The sequence below is a fragment of the Capra hircus genome, chromosome 9 (genome assembly GCF_001704415.2).
Source record: "Capra hircus breed San Clemente chromosome 9, ASM170441v1, whole genome shotgun sequence".
NCBI classification, from domain to species: Eukaryota; Metazoa; Chordata; class Mammalia; order Artiodactyla; family Bovidae; genus Capra; species Capra hircus.
The window spans coordinates 79,222,830-79,241,275 of NC_030816.1; the positions used below are offsets into that span (position 1 = coordinate 79,222,830).

Consider the following 18,446-nt stretch of genomic DNA (forward strand, 5'->3'; position numbering starts at 1 on the left):
TGGGTTGGGAAGATCCCCTGGAGAAGGCAATGGCAACCCATGCCAGTATTCTTGCCTGGAGAATCCCATGGACAGTGGAGCCTGGCGGACTACAGTCCACGGGATTGCAGAGAGTCGGACACGACTGAGTGCACCTGCACAAAAGCATGCGCACACATGGTATTTTCCACCTGTTTCTCTGCCACACCAATCAATATAAGAAGTGATGGAAAAACACAAACCACTTCTCTACAGTTGTTGAATATCAATTATGTGAATAAGCAAGGCGAGCTTCACATTCAGAATTTCCAATGTTGCGAGTTAGAAATTCAGAAGCAGAAAGTGCTGGCAGTATTCACTTTTATCTACAGACATCTAGCTGGTGGTTAACGTGGCAATGGTACCAAGTTCCTAGAAACTGAGATTCTTGGTTATTTTCAGGAAAAAGTTAAATTTAGCAGTGAAGGTTTTTTGAGCTTTGCAAACATGTAAGTTGATATGAGAAAATTAACTTTTTAATCAATCTAAGTTAGCAGACCTTAAGAAAGCACGGAAAAGCACATTACTGAGGATTTATTGCAACCAACCTTCTGGAAAAACAAAACAGACTAATCTTATTGCCTGAGATATTAAAATCCAAGCAACTGGGCCTCTTGGGATGGTGGAAATTTAGCCACTGAAAACATACTAGCACTTTACACTGTTCACTGATAGTGTACAGCCTCATTTTTGCTTGTTACTGATAACCTACCTTTGTAGGCTTAGAGGCAAAAGCAATCTCTCAATTACCCAAGAATAGTTTTCTCTTCAATGGGTGCCAGGAGGAAACGAGCATACACTGACCATGTTACAGGTGTTTAACACGCTTTCTCACAGCAAATCCTGACATTAACGAAGAACTGTGCTGTGTGTGCTGTGCTATGTCACTTCAGTAGCACCTGATTCTGCGATCCCATGGACTGCAGCCCACCGGGCTCCTCTGACCCTGGACTTTTCCAGGCAAGAATACTGGAGTGCGTTGCCATTCCCTTCTCCAGGGGATCTTCCCAACCCAGGGATTGAACCCATGTCTCTTATAAAGTCTCCTGATTTGGCAGGCAGGTGCTTTACCAGTAACACCAACTGTGAAGCCCTAACTTAAGAATTACTAGCCCATTTTAACTTCTCTGAACTTTCCAGTTTCTTCATCTATTATTTTGAGTGAGGTTACCTGGAAAACAAATGGACACCAGCTCAGGTATAAGTCCTAAAAGCCAATCCTTTCTCTACTAAAGAGCCTCTCAGAGGGAACAGAGAGGCTGCCTTAAGCACAGGTATTACAGAGTGATTTTAATAGTCTCTCTCTTTTTTTTAAATGGAAAGCTACGACAGTATATAGGACAGTCTTTTCATCTTAAACTTTTCAGAAACATTCAAACACAAATGGATATCAAAGAGCACTGTCAATTCACTATGTCTGGGGTTCCACCTTGCTCTGTTCACACCTGAGCTTCTCATCTCACACAAGTTCCTTATTTGTCTTCATTTTGGTTCCTGTAGAAGAGGGAACAATAGTATCTAGATTCTGGAATTGATTCCTGAAGGTGACTAAAGATTCACATGAGAAACGACATGTGAAGGATTTTTTTTCAATATAAAGATCTCTATTTTCAGTCCTGGGAACGGTGCTTTATATCTAGAATGCAGCTAATGACTACCCGAAATGGCTGGCTCTAGTTACTGTTCTGTCACGTCTGACTCTTTGCCACCCCATGGACTGCAGCAGGCCAGGCTTCCCTATCCATCACCAACTCCCAGAGCCCATTCAAACTCCATTGAGTCGGTGATGCCATCCAACCATCTCACGACCAAAGAATTTTCGAGGTAGATGACCTTTTAATGCTCATGTGGTAGAGCTCTCATCCAATTAAATAAGAAAACTGAAAACAGGTTAAGTTTTTTTTACCGTGTTACCCATCGCTATTGGCCTGCCCACACTGCTCCTTTACCTTCACGAAATAAAACCACCCATCCCTGCTGTTGGACTGTACTTCACAACTTTCAAAATGTGATTTACCGACTTAGTTTCTTAAGAGGGGCCAAACAGAATGAAGTATCAAAACCTCAGAAATTTTACGTACTCCAACTGTGAACTGCCATATTTCTAATAATCTTTTTCTTGCAGTATCATCTTTCAGAAAGACCAGCACGAAGAAACGGTGGTAGAGGTTAAACGACTATATACATTTGCAAAATTTATCCAACTGTGCGCTTCAAACAGGTTAATTTTATTGTGTCTAAATTTTACTTCATAAAACGTGACTTAGGGAGTGGGAAAGCAAACTGACTAAAACGTAAGCTCCTTGGGGACAGACTTGGCCTTGTTCATTCACTCTCATATCCCACTTCAGCTCTAGCACAAAGGGGCTGGTTTCATGAGTGTTTATAGAATGACTATCTGCACCGTCTAGGGTGAGATTCAACAAGTAAACGTTTAAATATCGAACGCCATGAAATGGATACTCTTCCGACCTGTTACCGGTAAAGTCCCTGCAAGTTTAACTGCATAAAAAGCCAAACCAGTCAGCACGTGCATGTATTCCTTATTGGTAACACACCAAGATTCGAATTCCACAAGCGCCTTTCAGGAGACGCGAAGCCTTCCAAAGCTAGTGTTTGCTCGGCATCCACACAGCCTGCCTTCCAAAGCCCACGGCAAATGCCCCTGAACAAACGAGACACTCTACACACCCCCTGGGCGGTGGGGCTCCGGAGTTCTCTCAGGGCAAAGCGGCAGCAGGATCTGACCTACGGCCACCGCACACCTCTGTGTCTGAACCGCGTCGCATGCCCGCAGGGTCAGCGCGAAACCCCCCCGACCCCACTTCCCCAGGGACGCGAGGGAGACGCCGGGGAAACACTGATAAGCCACCTGTCAGCCTCAAGTCCAGAAGAAAATTCTGGGATAGCTGCTTCACGGCTTGCAGTCTAAACAACTTAATGATTTCTCGAATCGTGGGCAACGGCGGGAGACGGAAAGTGCCGAGCGTCCTGGAGGAAGCCATGAACCCCGGCCTGGCAGTACAGGTCTCACGCCGGACTTTCCTCCAAGGATCCTCAAGTGAAGCAGGGGGAGGAGCCTGGGAGAACTATGGCCCACCTCCGAGCTTACCTGATTGGTTAGACATACCCCGCCGGAAGCGAAGGACGCGAACAGGAAATCCAGGCGCACACAAAGCGCATGCTCCCCGTCCTGTTAAGTGCGGTGCAGGCTGGGTACCCGCTCCGTGTTTGCACGTGAGGTGGGCCGTGGCCGGAGCGATAGCGGGGCGGGGAGAGGCGGGGCCTGGGCTGGAGCGAGGAGGGACGGACCCAAGGATTGGTGAATGAAGTTCACCTGGTGGAGGGTTTTTTTTTGCGTTTGACTCCAAAGTGAAAGTCGCTTAGTCGTATCCGACTGTTTGCGACCCCAGGGACTATACAGTCCATGGAATTCTCCGGGCCAGAATACTGGAGTGGGTAGCTGTTCCTTTCTCCAGGGAATCTTCCCAACCCCGGCATCGAACCCAGATCTATCGCGTGGCGGGGGGATTCCTAACCAGCTGAGCCACAGGGAAGCCCCACCTGGCGGATGGGCGGTCCTAAAAGCGCCTCTGTGGAGCGTTGCGGGATAGCAGGTTGATAATGGCAAAACTGTTGATTGCTAACAATTCTCTTATGGTGGATGTTTTTAGAACCTTAGCACAGCAGGTGTGGCATGGCAGGTTTCTAATTTCTCTTAGCCTTATTGTTATTTTTTAAAAATCTGTTAAGTGAACGTAATATTTGCTTTAAAATTGTGGCACTGAGAGAGGTCGTCTGGTGTGTAAATCCAGAACGTAGTTCAAGTGCATGATATTTGGTAAAGCCGCTATCAAAGATGGTCGTTACTGCTATAATTACTTGCAGGTGAATGCGGCCCAGGGGGTTGAACGACATCAGCATATATGCTAGAGAGCCAGAATCGAACCCAACTCCTTTCCTTCAAAATGTAGTCAGTGAGAAAAGCCGCTTTGTTTAGCGCTTTAGGCTTTGGGAAGCGTTTTCATGTATATATCAAATACTTGGTTATACCACCTTTCTAAAGATTTTGTTTCCTCCACCCTAAACAGAAGCTAGTAATATTTATCCTATTTTTGAAAGTCTAGACTGTTGACATAGGTGTTCATTCACAGGTTATATTTATTGTTTTATTTATTCCTCACAACAGTCCTTTGTGGCAAGATTATCATCCTTAGTTTGTTGTTTTAGTCGCTGGGGCATGTCTGATTCTTCTGTGACCCCATGGACTGTAAGCCTCCAGGATCCTCTGTCCATGAGATTCCCCAGGCAAGAATACTGGAATGGGTTGACATTTCCTTCTCCAGAGGATCTTCCTGACCCAGGGATCCAACCTACCTCTCCTGTATTGGCAGGTGTATTCTTTGCCACTGAGCCAACCCATCCTTATCCTTACTGTGAAGAAATAGAGGGAGATGAGGTCATTTGGCTTAGAAGACTTTAATCTGAGTTCTTTCTTTTCTGAGTTCCAATTTTGGCCACACCCCTCAAGTATTAGATTATTTTAAAGTTAATTAATGTATGTTCCTTTTAATTTTTAAAATGCTATTTAATATATAGATTCTGAATCTTGACTATAAACTTGTTTACCATTTTCATATGACTAACTAAAATACAATTTAGTAAATACATGTCTATAGCTATAAAACCGGAACAAATGGTGCGTGATGTTAAATTACTGATCTTAATGCAGACTGGCAGAATTCTTTTATTTAAAGTTCAGCTTACCAAATATTATAGTGTGCCGTGTAATGATTGAATTTTCTCATGAGTTTTCTGGATCCAAACTACCACCAAATCTTCATTCAGAGTTTTTGCCATTGTGGCTTGCCTTTCTCTTAGAGTAACATGGAAGGTATACTTTAAGTCAGCCTGTAGCTGTTTTCATTAGCTTAGAAACAAAGGTCAAATTACTTGACAGTAATGCCAGCATGTTTCATTGAACACACTAAATCCTTTGACTATATGGATCACAACAAACTGGAAAATTCTTCAAGAGATGGGAATACCAGACACCTTACCTGTCTCTTGAGAAACTTGTATGCATGGCAAGAAGCAGCAGTGAGAACCAAACATGGAATGACAGACTGGTTCAAAATTGGGAAAGAAGTATGTCAAGGCTATATATTGTCACTCTGTTAATTTAACTGATGTGCAGAATACATCTTGAGAAATGCTGGGCTGAATGACTCACAATCTGGGATTAAGATTTCTGGGAGAAGCATCAACAACCTCAGATATGCAGATGACACTACTCTGATGGCAGAAAGGGAATAGGAACTAAAGAGCCTCTTGGATGAAGGTGAAAGAGAAAAGTGAAAAAGCTGGCTTAAAACTCAACATTAAAACATCTAAGATCATGGCATCTGGTCCCATCCCTCCATGGCAAATAGATGGGGGAAAAGTGGAAGCAGTGACAGATTTTATTTTCTCAAGTTCCAAAATCACTAGACAGTAACTGCAGCCAGTACATTAAAAGATGTTTGCTCCCTGAAAGAACAGCTATGACAAAGCTGGACAGCATATTAAAAAGTAGAGACATCACTTTGCTGACAAAGGTCAGTATAGTCAAAGCTATGGTTTTTCCAGTAGTCATGTACTGGTGTGAGAATTGTACCATAAAGAAGGCTGCACCATGAAGAATTAATGCTTTTGAATTTGGTGCTGGAGAAGACCCTTGAGAGTCCCTGTACAGCAAAGGGGGAATCAAACCAGTCACCCCTAAAGAAAACCCTGAATATTCACTGAAAGGACTGATGCTGAAGGTGAACCCTGAATATTCTCTGGAAGGACTGATGCTGAAACTGAAGCTCCATTACTTTGGTCACCTGATGTGAAGGCCAACTCATTGGAAGGGACCCTGATGCAGGGAAAATTGAGGGCAAGAGGAGAAAGGGGCAACAGAGGTTGAGATGGTTGGATGGCATGATTGACTCAATGGATATGAACTTGAGCAAGCTCCAGGAAATAGTAAAGGACTGGGAAGCTTGGAGTGCTGCAGTTCATGGGGTCGCAAAGAGTTGGACACCACCTAGCAACTGGACAACGGCAACAATGCTGTCATGAGTATATATATATATTTGTGCAGTTAGAAGGAGAGTATTCAGATGCTTCAGAATATGCTCACATGAACTTTTAAAAGATTAAAACCACATAAAAAATAAAAACGCAAAAGCAAAAGCACAGTTACATGGAGAATTGGTGGGTTCTTAAGAACTTGTCTCACATCTAACTACAAGAATTATTGTCTTATGCCATGCTGTCTTCAGTAATCAGTATTTGATAGTGGATGATCTTTTATTCTCAAAACAGTTACTTCAGTTAATTTTGATTTCAATTCTGTGCTGGAAGTTTACAAAGATATTCAATATATACTGCTGCAGTGCTAGCGAGGGCACAGCTGATTCCTGAACTCCAATCTTCTGACTGCAAGTCTCTCAAGGGAATGGCTACCCACTCCAGTATTCTTGCCTGGAGAATCCCATGGACAGCAGAGCCTAGCAGGCTAAAGTCCATAGGGTTGTGACGAGTTGGATATGACTGAAGTGACTTAGCATGCACGCATACATGTGTTAGATAGTTGAACTGAATTTTTAAAATTCCACCTTAAAAGATTCTTCCAAGTTTTTAAAAGTTATTGAGATCTAATTTTTATCACCATAAATATCTGATCCTCGGTCTTTTAATTTTCAGAAAATTATGCGTAACTCCCTGCAAAGCCTGTGAAATCAGCAGGGGGTGTTTTAGTAGTGTATTTCACATATTAATGCAAACAGTTTTATCCCTTAAAAGAGAAGTATGCAGTTTCATCAGTTTTGAAGCTTTGAAGTATCTGCTTCATCTAGATATAAATTTTAATATGCTAAAATATTATAATTAATACAGAAATTCCTAGCCCCACCTATCAGTGGAGATGAAGAACTGCAAGTGATTTGTACTAAACTAAAATGCAGAATTCTAAACCTCATAAATCCCAGGATGGTTATATAGGAAAGCTACTTATTATTTTAGTATTTATTTTAATGAAAATGCATAGGTGACTTTATTTGGTATAAGTAATTTAGTGTTTATTTATGGATGAAGTGCTAATTCTAAAAGGTTGTCATTTTACAGTTCCCTGAAAGAGACTTGAAAGCCACAAAGAGCAATATCTTCTCTGCCATGTGGGAATTTTCAGAGAAAATTAAATGTGGCTTGGAATTACCAAACTGAACTTTATAAAATGACTATTATGGTATATAAAGTGCCCTTTTCTGATAGTATTTTATAATTCCATGTAATATGACTCAATGCTCTAGAGAAATATTGAGACACATTTTGCTCTATTTATTTTTTTTAGTGACTATTTGATGCCCACTGTTCACAAAGGAATCTAGTGACCTACCTAGAGGGAAGAAGGAAATACATGACAATTCTGAGCAGAGAGACCAAATGCTTATTCTTTGGGGATGGAAGCAAAACGACTCGTGGCAAGCAACACAGGCTAATTGCTTGAGGGAACCATGTACAAGTTACACAATTTAAATATATATATATATTTTACACTATTTATATAATTTATATAATATATATACATTATATTTGATTATATGATAATATATATGATATATAAATATATATTTTACATTATTTTTATATATATTATACTCTCTCTATATATATAATGTTTATCACCATTCCAGGCAGTGTCTGAGAGCCTGCTGACTCCCTAAAGATCTGTGAATTATTGTCAAGTATCCTAATAAAGAGGTGAGAACAGGCAATCTTCACCACTCAGGATGACTCAGAGTAGGGGGTAGGATTTTTTCCTGCAGAATGAAGCAGATCTTTTTACAAATGAAGAAAAAGTCAACACATGCTAAAGGCATTGTAAAAATAATTAGGCTCCACCTGCAATGCAGGAGACACAGAAAACGAGGGTTTGATCCCTATGTTGGAAAGATCCCCTGGAGGAGAGCATGGTGACTCACTCCAATATTCTTGCCTGGAGAATCCCATGGACAGAGGAGCCTGGCGGGCTACAGTCCATAGCGTCTCAAAGAGTTGGACATGACTGAAGTGACTGAGCGCAACACAGATTATATCAGTAGTTTATTAGTTTAAAACTGTACATCCAATTGAAAAACAAAGGTTAAAAATAAATAAAACTGTGTCTATGAATACCTTTGCATCTAAGTCTTTCCCATGCATTTAAAAATCTATGGGGGAACAAATTGCTTTGTGAATGGGGAGACTCTATTCAACAAGTAAATGGATCTCCCTGGGCCTCTTGGTGACAGCCCCCTGTCCCTCCTCAACAAAGGGACTATGAGGTGAACTGGATAGTCAATCAAGCCATGTCTATGCCTTCTTTCTCTGTCCCAGGTCCCCGGCCTTGCCCATCTCTAGCCTAAGCCCCAAAGACCAAAGTGGCTATGCCTGTGGGCACACACCCAACCTTGGATTTGCATTCCTGCCAGTACAGGTTAGTGAGTTGTAACTCATTCACAGCGACAGGCTGCCTGCTCTCTAGTTGAGACGGGCTAGGTGAAGACAGCAGGAAGAAGGATAGGGAGGCCAGTGCAGGGTTTTTGGTGCCCTCTCATTTCCCTTGGGGCCCAGCTGGAGCCCAGTGTCTTCAGACTGCTGTTGGATCTGCCATATTCATCTATCATGCTCCTCTCCCTCCCCTAAATTGTCCAGTTGTGGATTATCTGGGTGAGCCCAATGTGACCCCAAAGGCCTTTAACAGTGGAAGAGGGAACTGAAAGAAAACCAGAGAGAAAGCAGCATGAGAAGGACTTAGTCGAATGTCATTAACTTTGAAGATGGAGGAAGAATGTCAAGAGCTGAGGGGGTAAAACCTTCAAGGTGTGGGGAGCCTCTAGGAGATGGAAGGAATGGGGTCCTTCCCTAGAGGCCCTGGAAAGGAGCAAAATCCTGGTAACATCTTGATTTTAGGCCCACCCATTTCACCTTTCTGAACTACAGAAGAGGAAGACAAATTTATGTTCTGAGCCAACAAAGGTATGGTAAGTTGTTAACAACACAGAGACAGAACACCAATAGTTTCTTTATAACATGAGAATAGTAATAGATAACATAGTGTTACAAAAATTTTTGCAGTATTAAAATATCATATATCATACCTCATAAAGTAAGGCGTGTATTGTGTGTGCTTAGTCACTCAGTCATGTCTGTCTCTTTGTGATCCCATGGACTGTAGCCTGCCTGGCTCCTCTGTCTGTGGGATTCTCCAGGCAAGAATGTTGGACTGGGTAACCATTCCCTTCTCCGAAGGACCTTCCTGACACAGGGATCAAACCCGGGTTTCCTATATTGCAAGTGGATTCTTTACCATCTGAGCCACCAGGGAAGCCTGAGGTAAGGCTATGATAGAATAATAGACCAAAGATAGTGCCCAACCCTACTGGCATTCATAAATGTTAATACTCTTCCTGTCTGAATACACTCATAAGATTTATATCCAGTTGTATGTAATCAACATACATATTGTTAATACTCTTACGGTGTGTGCGTGTGAAGTCACTTCAGTCATGTCTGACTCTTAGTGACCCTATGGACCATAGCCTGCCAGGCTCTTCTGTCCATGGGATTCTTCAAGCAAGAATACTGGAGTAGGTTGCCATTTTCTTCTCCAGGGGATCTTCCTGATCCAGGGATTGAACCCTCGTCTCTTAAGTCTCCTGCATTGGCTGGGGGGTTTGTTACCACTAGTGCTACCTGGGAAGCTCCTTGTAGTACTAAAGTAAAAAAACCATTAGAATGTAGTTCCCTTATTATTGTTGTAACATGTGACAAAGTAAGCTCAGAGGATTGCCTGCCCATTTCTTATTCTGTGGTGCTCATGAAAGATGACTTTCCCTTCTGCAGATTTTTATTGAGCTTGGCTGTTGCATATTGACTTTCTATTCTGTCACTTCATTATTTAGAGACATTGACAGTGTTAACATCAGAGGACTGTCTTAAGGCGGGAATTACAAATGTTACACCTGAAAACAAACGTGTCATTTGATCTTACTGTTACCCAGTTTAAAAAAAGGTATTTCTTTTAGCCTATTCAGTACTCTGTTGTTCTTTTGGGGGAGGTGAAGGCAAAGAAGGGCGAGTGGTTCTACTTAGGCAAAAAGGTTTAGGTAAGAGTTATGTTAAATCAAGTGGTAGTGTAAAACAATATTAAATTATCATTACAGACTGTTATGTTGTGTTTTGAAATGTATACACATAGTATTGTGCTTGAAATCCTATAATTGTAGACTAGCTAAAACCAGTTTGCTCATGAGTCTTAGAAATGAGAGAGACAGTGGGGAGGAAAATGGGAGTGCTGGCTTAGGGCCATAATAACTACAATTGTTTATTTATGTTGTATTGTATTCATTATATTACATCGTGTCATTATGTTAACCATACCATATTTTATCACATGGTATCATATCATACTATAATCTATACATTGTATTTTGAGTCAATAAGCTTTGGTGGTTTCACTCCAGAATCCAATCATGACTATTATTTCTGTTTAAAAAATGCCTCCCCAATTTTAGTGAATTTATAATCTGCTACAGATTTCCAAACTGAACTCTGCTGTTTCTGTCATTCTTCTTCTCTGTGCCTGAATCTGCAACCACTCCATGTTCCTTATACATACTTTTCAAACTTTTTAGGCTTTGAGTCATAGCAAAAATTCGTTTTATACTTTAACCCTATATACACCCCTTCATACACAGATGCTTCTTGGAACCCTTAGTATAACTATGTGTGATCCAATCTGTTTTCTAAATTAGACTATTCTTTTTAAACCATTTTTTTTCTAAAATAGTTCTTGCAATATATTAGTTTCTACTGCTCTGTAATGGATTCTGACCTGCAGGTTTTAGCACACTGTCTTATTTTCTTAATGGTCCCTAAGCCTAAAAAGTGGAACAGGCTCCAGTTTCCCAAGGTCTCTGTCAGTTTCCTTTCATTCCCCTGTGATGACTGCCTCTGTAATTTATGTGACAGTTTTCTTTCTATGTTTTGGAAATGTCAGCAGGTACTCCTAACTTTACTGTGCAATGTAATGATTCATGACATATCAGAAAGATCATTTACTGTTTTCCCACTCTCTTTACATGCATTGGTTTGGGGAATCTCATGGTTCATACCCATTCCTGGCATATTCAGCAGATGATAAAGCATCTTGCTTCTTTTCCCTTGCAGGATTAAGGCCTGATGTATTACATTCAGGCTTCCCAGGTGGCGCTAGTGGTAAAGAACTTGCCTGCCAATGCCAGCTACATATGAAACACGGGCAGGGAAAATCCCTTGGAGGAGAGCATGGTAACCCACTCCAGTATTCTTGCCTGGAAAACTCCATGGACAGAAGAGCCTGACAGACTACAGTCCATGGGGTCACAAAGAGTCAGACACAACTGAGGGGCTTAGCATGCATCCATACATGCATTACATTCATTAGAGGAAACCTTGGTAAGATATGGACGCTTATACAATTTGGGAGGCTCTCTGTAAGAAAAAGAATACAAAATTGGATATGAAAATCATTTGTTGGAATAAGGAAAGAAATTATAAGTCATGACAAATAGCACAAACATCACAACATCTGGAAAAGTAATGTTTATTATTAACTCATCACAAACTCGTTTGATAATTTTCCCCCAGCATTTTGGGGAGCACACTCCTTGGTTGTTTTTTCATATGAGAATATTTTGAGAATATTTTCCACAGAGAGCATAGAAAGATAAATTTAGTATTTCCTCTACTCTGACTGATTAAAATTTGGTTTTTATTTTTGATAGTTTAGAAACATTTCTTTCAGCTTCAAACTCATGATTGGCAATGGCACATAAGTTGTTAGGATTGTTGTCAAAGTTGGAATTCTCTTTTAAGCTTTTTATGTATATGATCTGTATGTTTTTAGGGCACTTCAGGGTTTTTTTGTACAGTGTCTAATTTTAAATACTTCAAATTCATGACACTCATTTACCAATTTGTCGCAGGCATCCTCATTGTATTGATGTATCATGAGTTTATATTACAGTCATTGATGTCAGTTCAGTTCAGTTCAGTTCAGTCGCTCAGTTGTGTCCGACTCTTTGTGACTCCCATGAGGCCTGCAGCATGCCAGGCCTCCCTGTCCATCACCAACCCCCGGAGTTCACTCAGACTCACATCCATCAAGTCGGTGATGCCATCCCGCCATCTCATCCTCTGTCATCCCCTTTTCCTCCTGCCCCAATCCCTCCCAGCATCAGAGTCTTTTCCAAGAAGTCAACTCTTCGCATGAGGTGGCCAAAGTACTGGAGTTTCAGCTTTAGCATCATTCCTTCCAAAGAACACCCAGGACAGTTCTTTAGAATGGACTGGTTGTATCTCCTTGCAGTCCAAGGGACTCTTAAGAGTTTTCTCCAACACCACAGTTCGAAAACATCAATTCTTTGGTGCTCAGCTTTCTTCACAGTCCAACTCTCACATCCATACATGACTACTGGAAAAACCATAGCCTTGACTAGATGGACCTTTGTTGGCAAAGTAATGTCTCTGGTTTTCAATATGCTATCTAGGTTGGTCATAACTTTCCTTCCAAGGAGTAAGCGTCTTAATTTCATGGCTGCAATCACCATCTGCAGTGATTTTGGAGCCCCCCAAAATAAAGTCTGACACTGTTTCCACTGTTTCCCCACCTATTTCCCATGAAGTGATGGGACCAGATGCCATGATCTTGGTTTTCTGAATGTTGAGCTTTAAGCCAGATTTTTCACTCTCCTCTTGCAACTTTCCTCAAGAGGCTTTTTAGTTCCTCTTCACTTTCTGTCATAAGGGTGGTGTCATCTGCATATCTGAGGTTATTGATGTCAGTATGTGGTGTCAAATAATCAAGATATTTAAAATTTTTCCAATGTATTCATATGATTCACTTCTCTTTATTAATTAGGTTATCAAATAGTTCATGAACCTGTTCCTTACTTCTACTCAATGTATTTATTCCTCTTAATAAATTACTGCATTTGATATGAATTTTTTGGTTGCAATTCACTTCTTGATATAAGAATAATTTTATTGACTTATTGCTCCATTTATCACTCTACTGCTTTTCTTTCTTGTCCATTATTTTTTAGTCTAAATTTTCTTTTCGTTCTTTAAATACATAAATTTAAAGATAGCAGAAAGTATATTCCATATTCACACAAACCAGGAATCTATAATTTTACGTTTATTTTACTGAAATGTTCTAAATCATCTTTCCAAAGTTCAACTAAAATGTGTTCCTAGCTCAATTTCCACCTGCGTCAGACCCCCAAAGTGGTCTCTGCCACCAGATGTCACCTGGACAGATACAGTTGTCTTAACTGTTGTTACAATGCCCTACTTTTGCAAATTTCACAAAAACATACAACCATATAAGTATATTTCCAGGGACCCTCCCAGGGTCTTGCAAGAGGCTTAAGTGAAGGCCTGTCACTTTAACTTCCCAAGCTTAATGGTTCATCTGCCCATGTGCAGGAGCGAGGGCCAGGCTGAACCACCTCTGGTGGACATGCTTATTAGAGGACCACGCTTATTCTAACACCAAGGCAGAAAGCTGGCTTGGGTACAGTGTCCACATCGTGGCCTGTATCACCTCAAGATCAGACCCTGAGGCAAAGCTCTGGATGCAGGTAGTTTACCTGGGAGGTGATCCCAGGAGACACAGAGGAGGAAAAGGAAACATGCAACGGGAAATGGAGAAAAGTCACTAAATGTGGTTATAGAGTAGTTTAATGCTAGGGCTGCCAAGCCCCAACCTCCCTGAGGACCCATTGAAAAACTTGGTGAAATCCAACTCAGAGTTTTCCCACCAGAAGCTGAGGAGGCACCCCAGAGCCCTAAGAACGGAGAACAGAAGAGGGGGTAGGGAGGGGAAAGCCCAGCATCATAGCTGCAGGAAAACTCAGGAGGGCATGCGACACAGGCTGGGGCAAGAATGCGTAGCACCTGCCGCCTGATGCGAATTTCTCTTCCCCCTGAGAACTGAGGAACTCAGGTTACTCAGAGTGGTGAGGAATCTTCAGTGTTGTGGACCTTTCTACTTTTGTTACAATGACTCTGAAGGTAGATGGAAGGGAATTCAAAGACAATGAGCAGTTATCTCAGTTTACCAAAGAAAGTTCTCTAATCCAGGCAGTCAAACCTTAGAATCAAAACATTCTGAGCTAGAGATAAGTCTTTTCCCTAAGTCAAAAGAGTATAGTTGGAATTTCTAATGACCTTCGCTCAAATTCATCACCTCCTCAATATAAACAAAAGTGGTGAAATATGTTTTCTATCTGTTCACAAGGAACAATTCATCCACGATAATGAAATTTGCCTTTTTCAAAAGGCTTCTCGGGGAGGTGGAGCTCGGCGGTGGTTCAAGGGTGGCTCCGAGGTACAGAGATCGCCCGCCAATGTGGGAGACACCGGTTTGGTCCCTGGTCAGGGAAGATTCCACGTGCTTGGAGCGAACAAGCCCATGCGCACAGCCACTGAGCCTGTGCTCTAGAGCCCGGGAACTGCAGCTACTGAAGTCCACGCACGCTGGAGCCTGTGCTCCACAACGAGAGGAACCACCGCAGTGAGAAGCCCCTGCATTGCAACTAGGGAGCAGCCCTGGCTCACCACAGCTGGAGAAAGCCTGCCAAGCAATAGAGACCCAGCACAGTCAGAACTAAATAAAATTGTAAGAAAAAGGGCTCCTCTGGTGTAGACTTATTTATTTCAAAGAAGAAAAAATTTCAGTACTTTATTCTCAGATACTGTGGTCACCTCTTAAGACTAGGGTTATAATTTATGGGGGCAAAAAAAAAAAATTTCAAATGGGGCTGGTTTAGTAGGAGGATGAATGCCAGGCTACGTGTGATTGAGGCTGGGTTCTTGTACAAATCTGATCAGCTCTCTGAACCTTGAGAAGGCATTTTCTTTCTCTATGTCTCAGTTTCCCCATCTATATGATTTGTTGTTTAGTTGCTAAGTCGTGTCCAGTGCTTTTGCGACCCTGTGGACTATAGCCCGCCAGGCTCCTCTGTCCATGGGATTTCCCAGGCAAGAATACTGGAGTGGGTTGCCATTGCCTTCTCCAGGGGATCTTCCTGACCCAGGGACTGAACCCCAGCTCCTGCATTGGCGGGCAGGTTCTTTACCACTGAGCCACCAGGGAAGCCATCTGTCTACATGACAGAGGATTGGATTGGTTGACCCTGAAGTTCAATCCCAGTTTTGAGACACTGTCATTGAAAAAATGCAGACTATAGCATGTTATGAGACATCATGGCCTCGATCGAAGAAATTCATCTTTCTGACCTTCAGTTTTCTCATTTGAAGAGCATAGGAGCTGGATTAGTTATCTTTAAGGACACTTCTGCTGTGTATAATCCAGTGAAATAAAAATGGGGGGGGAAAATCTGAAAATGTGCACAGAAGGAAGCCCACCCAGCCTGGCCACTTGGTGGTGATCTTGTTCCACGTTAAGAAAGATTTTCCAGCCTCTTCCGCTTGTGCCAAAGTTTGAGTTAACTAAGCATAGTGAAGATAGATTTTCCAAAGGATACTGAAATAAAATCAGGTCAGCAAAGAAAAAAGAAAAAAACAACCCAGAATTATGGAGGAATGACAATAAACAGCAATGCCAAATAAGGGACATAAAATCTCTATAGTCAAGGCAGTAAAAAACATAGAGGGGGATGTGAGAGTTGTGTTTTGGGTATTATTTAAAGAAATAGAGGGAGCGGAGTACACTGTAAATGTATACAGTTTTTGAAAAACGTGGTTTAAAAGTTAACTCTAACATTTAAAGATTTAACTTGTAAAATAACCCAATACCTTCTAACTGCACCAGAAGATAAGAATCTAAACCTACAAAATCTAAACCAAATAAATGAGCACTTTATTTCTCCTGTCTAAATCTAAAGGAAACACATAAGGGAGTTGTAATCCTGTTCCAATTTTTAATATAAAATAAAAGGAATGAATCGACACGTTTTCAAGCTTTTCCACATTTTATAGGAGAATGTTGTTGTTTTCCACATTTTATAGGAGAATGTTGTTGTTTTCCACATTTTATAGGAGAATGTTGTTGTTGTTTAAGTCATGCCTGACTTTTTTGCAACCCCATGTTGTGGCCCTTCAGGCTCCTCTGTCCGTGGGATTTCCCAGCAAGAACTGGAGTGGGTTGCCATTTCCTTCTCCAGGGGTCTTTCCCACCCAGGAATTAAACCTGCCTGTCCTGCATTTCAGTCAGATTATTTACACTGAGCTGCCTGGGAAGCCCCATCAGGCTACCTAGCTTACCTTAAAAACCTTGGGGTGATTGCTCTGGGAGTTAATGAACTGGACTGGTATCTGCTGGGCTTCAAGTCAAGGTCCATTTCTGTGGAGATAAATGAGCATCGGTAGGAATGCAGGGAAGGATAAAGGCTTTCTGATCACAGCACTGCCCATCTCTATCTCTAGAAAAGGTTTTATTCAGAAGAAGAACAATCTCCCCAGTAAAGCATCAGTGAACATGAAGGGACTTGTGGAAGAGGGCAGCAATGGAGAGATGGAGAAACTTGACTCTTGCCTAAATCCTCCTCCCTCCCAAATAGCGCACATGGTGTCTTGCACTGTAAGCTGAGAGATGTGGAAGGAGGAGGCCCAGCCCTGGCCTGCCATTTTCCACCACTGACCCCTCTGCCTGCCTTCTCCTCTGGTTTTCTCCTTATTCTCCTGGTGAAGTGGACACCAGTTTCTTCTGAAGGCTGAAGCATGGGCCTCGTGACTCTGGTTGCCATGGTGGCTTCTTTTCTCCCCTTTCCTTTGATACATTAGCTATTAACTTACATAATCCTCTCACAGGAGGATGTCCCTATTCAAAAGAAAAAAAAAGTTAAATTGCTAAGTAACCTTTAACAATGAATAGCATTCATTATGCATTTGCTTAATGATACAGAGGCATTGTTTGCTCTATTTCAGGTGATAACAGCAGATCAAAGGCATCGAGACCAGAATGTACTTTCGAAGAGCCAGCTGAGACTGTGTGGAAATAATGCTTAGCATTTATGTCGCACTTTAGACTCTCAAAGGATTCTACAATTATTAATTAATTATCCCACACAATAGCTCTAGGAGGAAGGTCAGTGTCATTAGCTCTATTTTACAGATGAAGAATCAGATAGCAGTTAAGTGATTCTCTCTGCCCCCCCGCCCCAAACATTTAAAGATCTCATGTCAAAGTAGACTCAGGGGTAGAGAGTGCAGGTAGATTATGAAGCGGCTGAAGGCTAACCATACCAGAGCTGCCCCTGGTGGGGGTTTCGCTTCCTTTGATCTCTCTTTTGGAAACCTTCTGAACAGAATTATGTTCTGGGCTCTTGCACTGCTTCCTCATGGTTCCTCCTGTGTCCTTGTCTTTTCTATTGAGTTTGCCAAAAACATCTTACAGATGTAAAATGCATCCATGTTGTTTTCTATGTAATTTCATTTCCCTTTCATTCATTCATTCATGAACCTTAATCGGGTACTTAATGTAGTTGATATGGGCAGGAATAATGGAAATGGACAACAGCTGACTTTTCAAATGATTCCTGCTTTCAGGCACACACACAGTTAGCAGACACTCGTTTCTGTTCATACGGGCCATGGAAACTAAAGATCTTTGATACCTGGTCCTGTCCAAAATCTTTGGGCATGGTGGGAAGGAATCCCCCCAAAAAGGTACATATGTATACATACAAATGATTCACTTTGCTGTACAGTAGAAACTAACACAACATTGTAAAGCAACCATAATAAAGATTTAGAAAAATGAAATGAAATTAAAAAAAAAAAACACCTTTGGGCATGGACTAAATACAGTCAGATATTTTGGATAGGAAACAATTTCAAGGACCTTTGGTGTGGACCAAATGTCTTATGGACGTTTTGCACAGGACCAGAAGTCTTGCAGGGACACACACACACACACACACACACACACTTGTGGACGTTTTGCACAGGACCAAAAGTCCTGCAGGGACACACACACACACACACACACCCCTTGTGGACAGAGGAAGGACTGTACTGAGGAGGAGTGGAGAGCCCTGTCTTCTCCATATCACTCTTGTGTCCTTGTCTTTTCTATTCCAGTAGTAGGGCTCCTGAGGGATCCCAGGGGAGAGGAGATATAAATAAGGTGCCCTGAATATTGGTCATTTCACCTTTTTTGCCTTGAGTGCATGGTGAATGCATGCGTGTTGAACTGTGTCCAACTCTTTGCAACCCCATGGACTGTAGTCCACTGGGCTCCTCTGCCCGTGGGATTTTCCAGGCAAGCATACTGGAGCGGGAAGCCATTCCCTTCTCCAGGGGCTCTTCATGACTCAGGGATTGAACTCGTGTCTTCTGGGTCTCCTGCA

At 41.8% G+C, this 18,446-nt stretch overlaps 1 protein-coding gene across 1 annotated transcript in view; it reads right to left on the reverse strand.

The window, feature by feature from the left end:
• TFB1M (transcription factor B1, mitochondrial) overlaps positions 1-3,082 on the reverse strand; it is a 61,766-nt gene extending 58,684 nt beyond the window's left edge. The window contains exon 1 of the mRNA XM_005684933.3: positions 2,891-3,082. Within this exon, the coding sequence (XP_005684990.2) occupies positions 2,891-3,023 (133 nt within the window). The 5' untranslated portion in view covers positions 3,024-3,082. The remainder of the gene's footprint in view (positions 1-2,890) is intronic.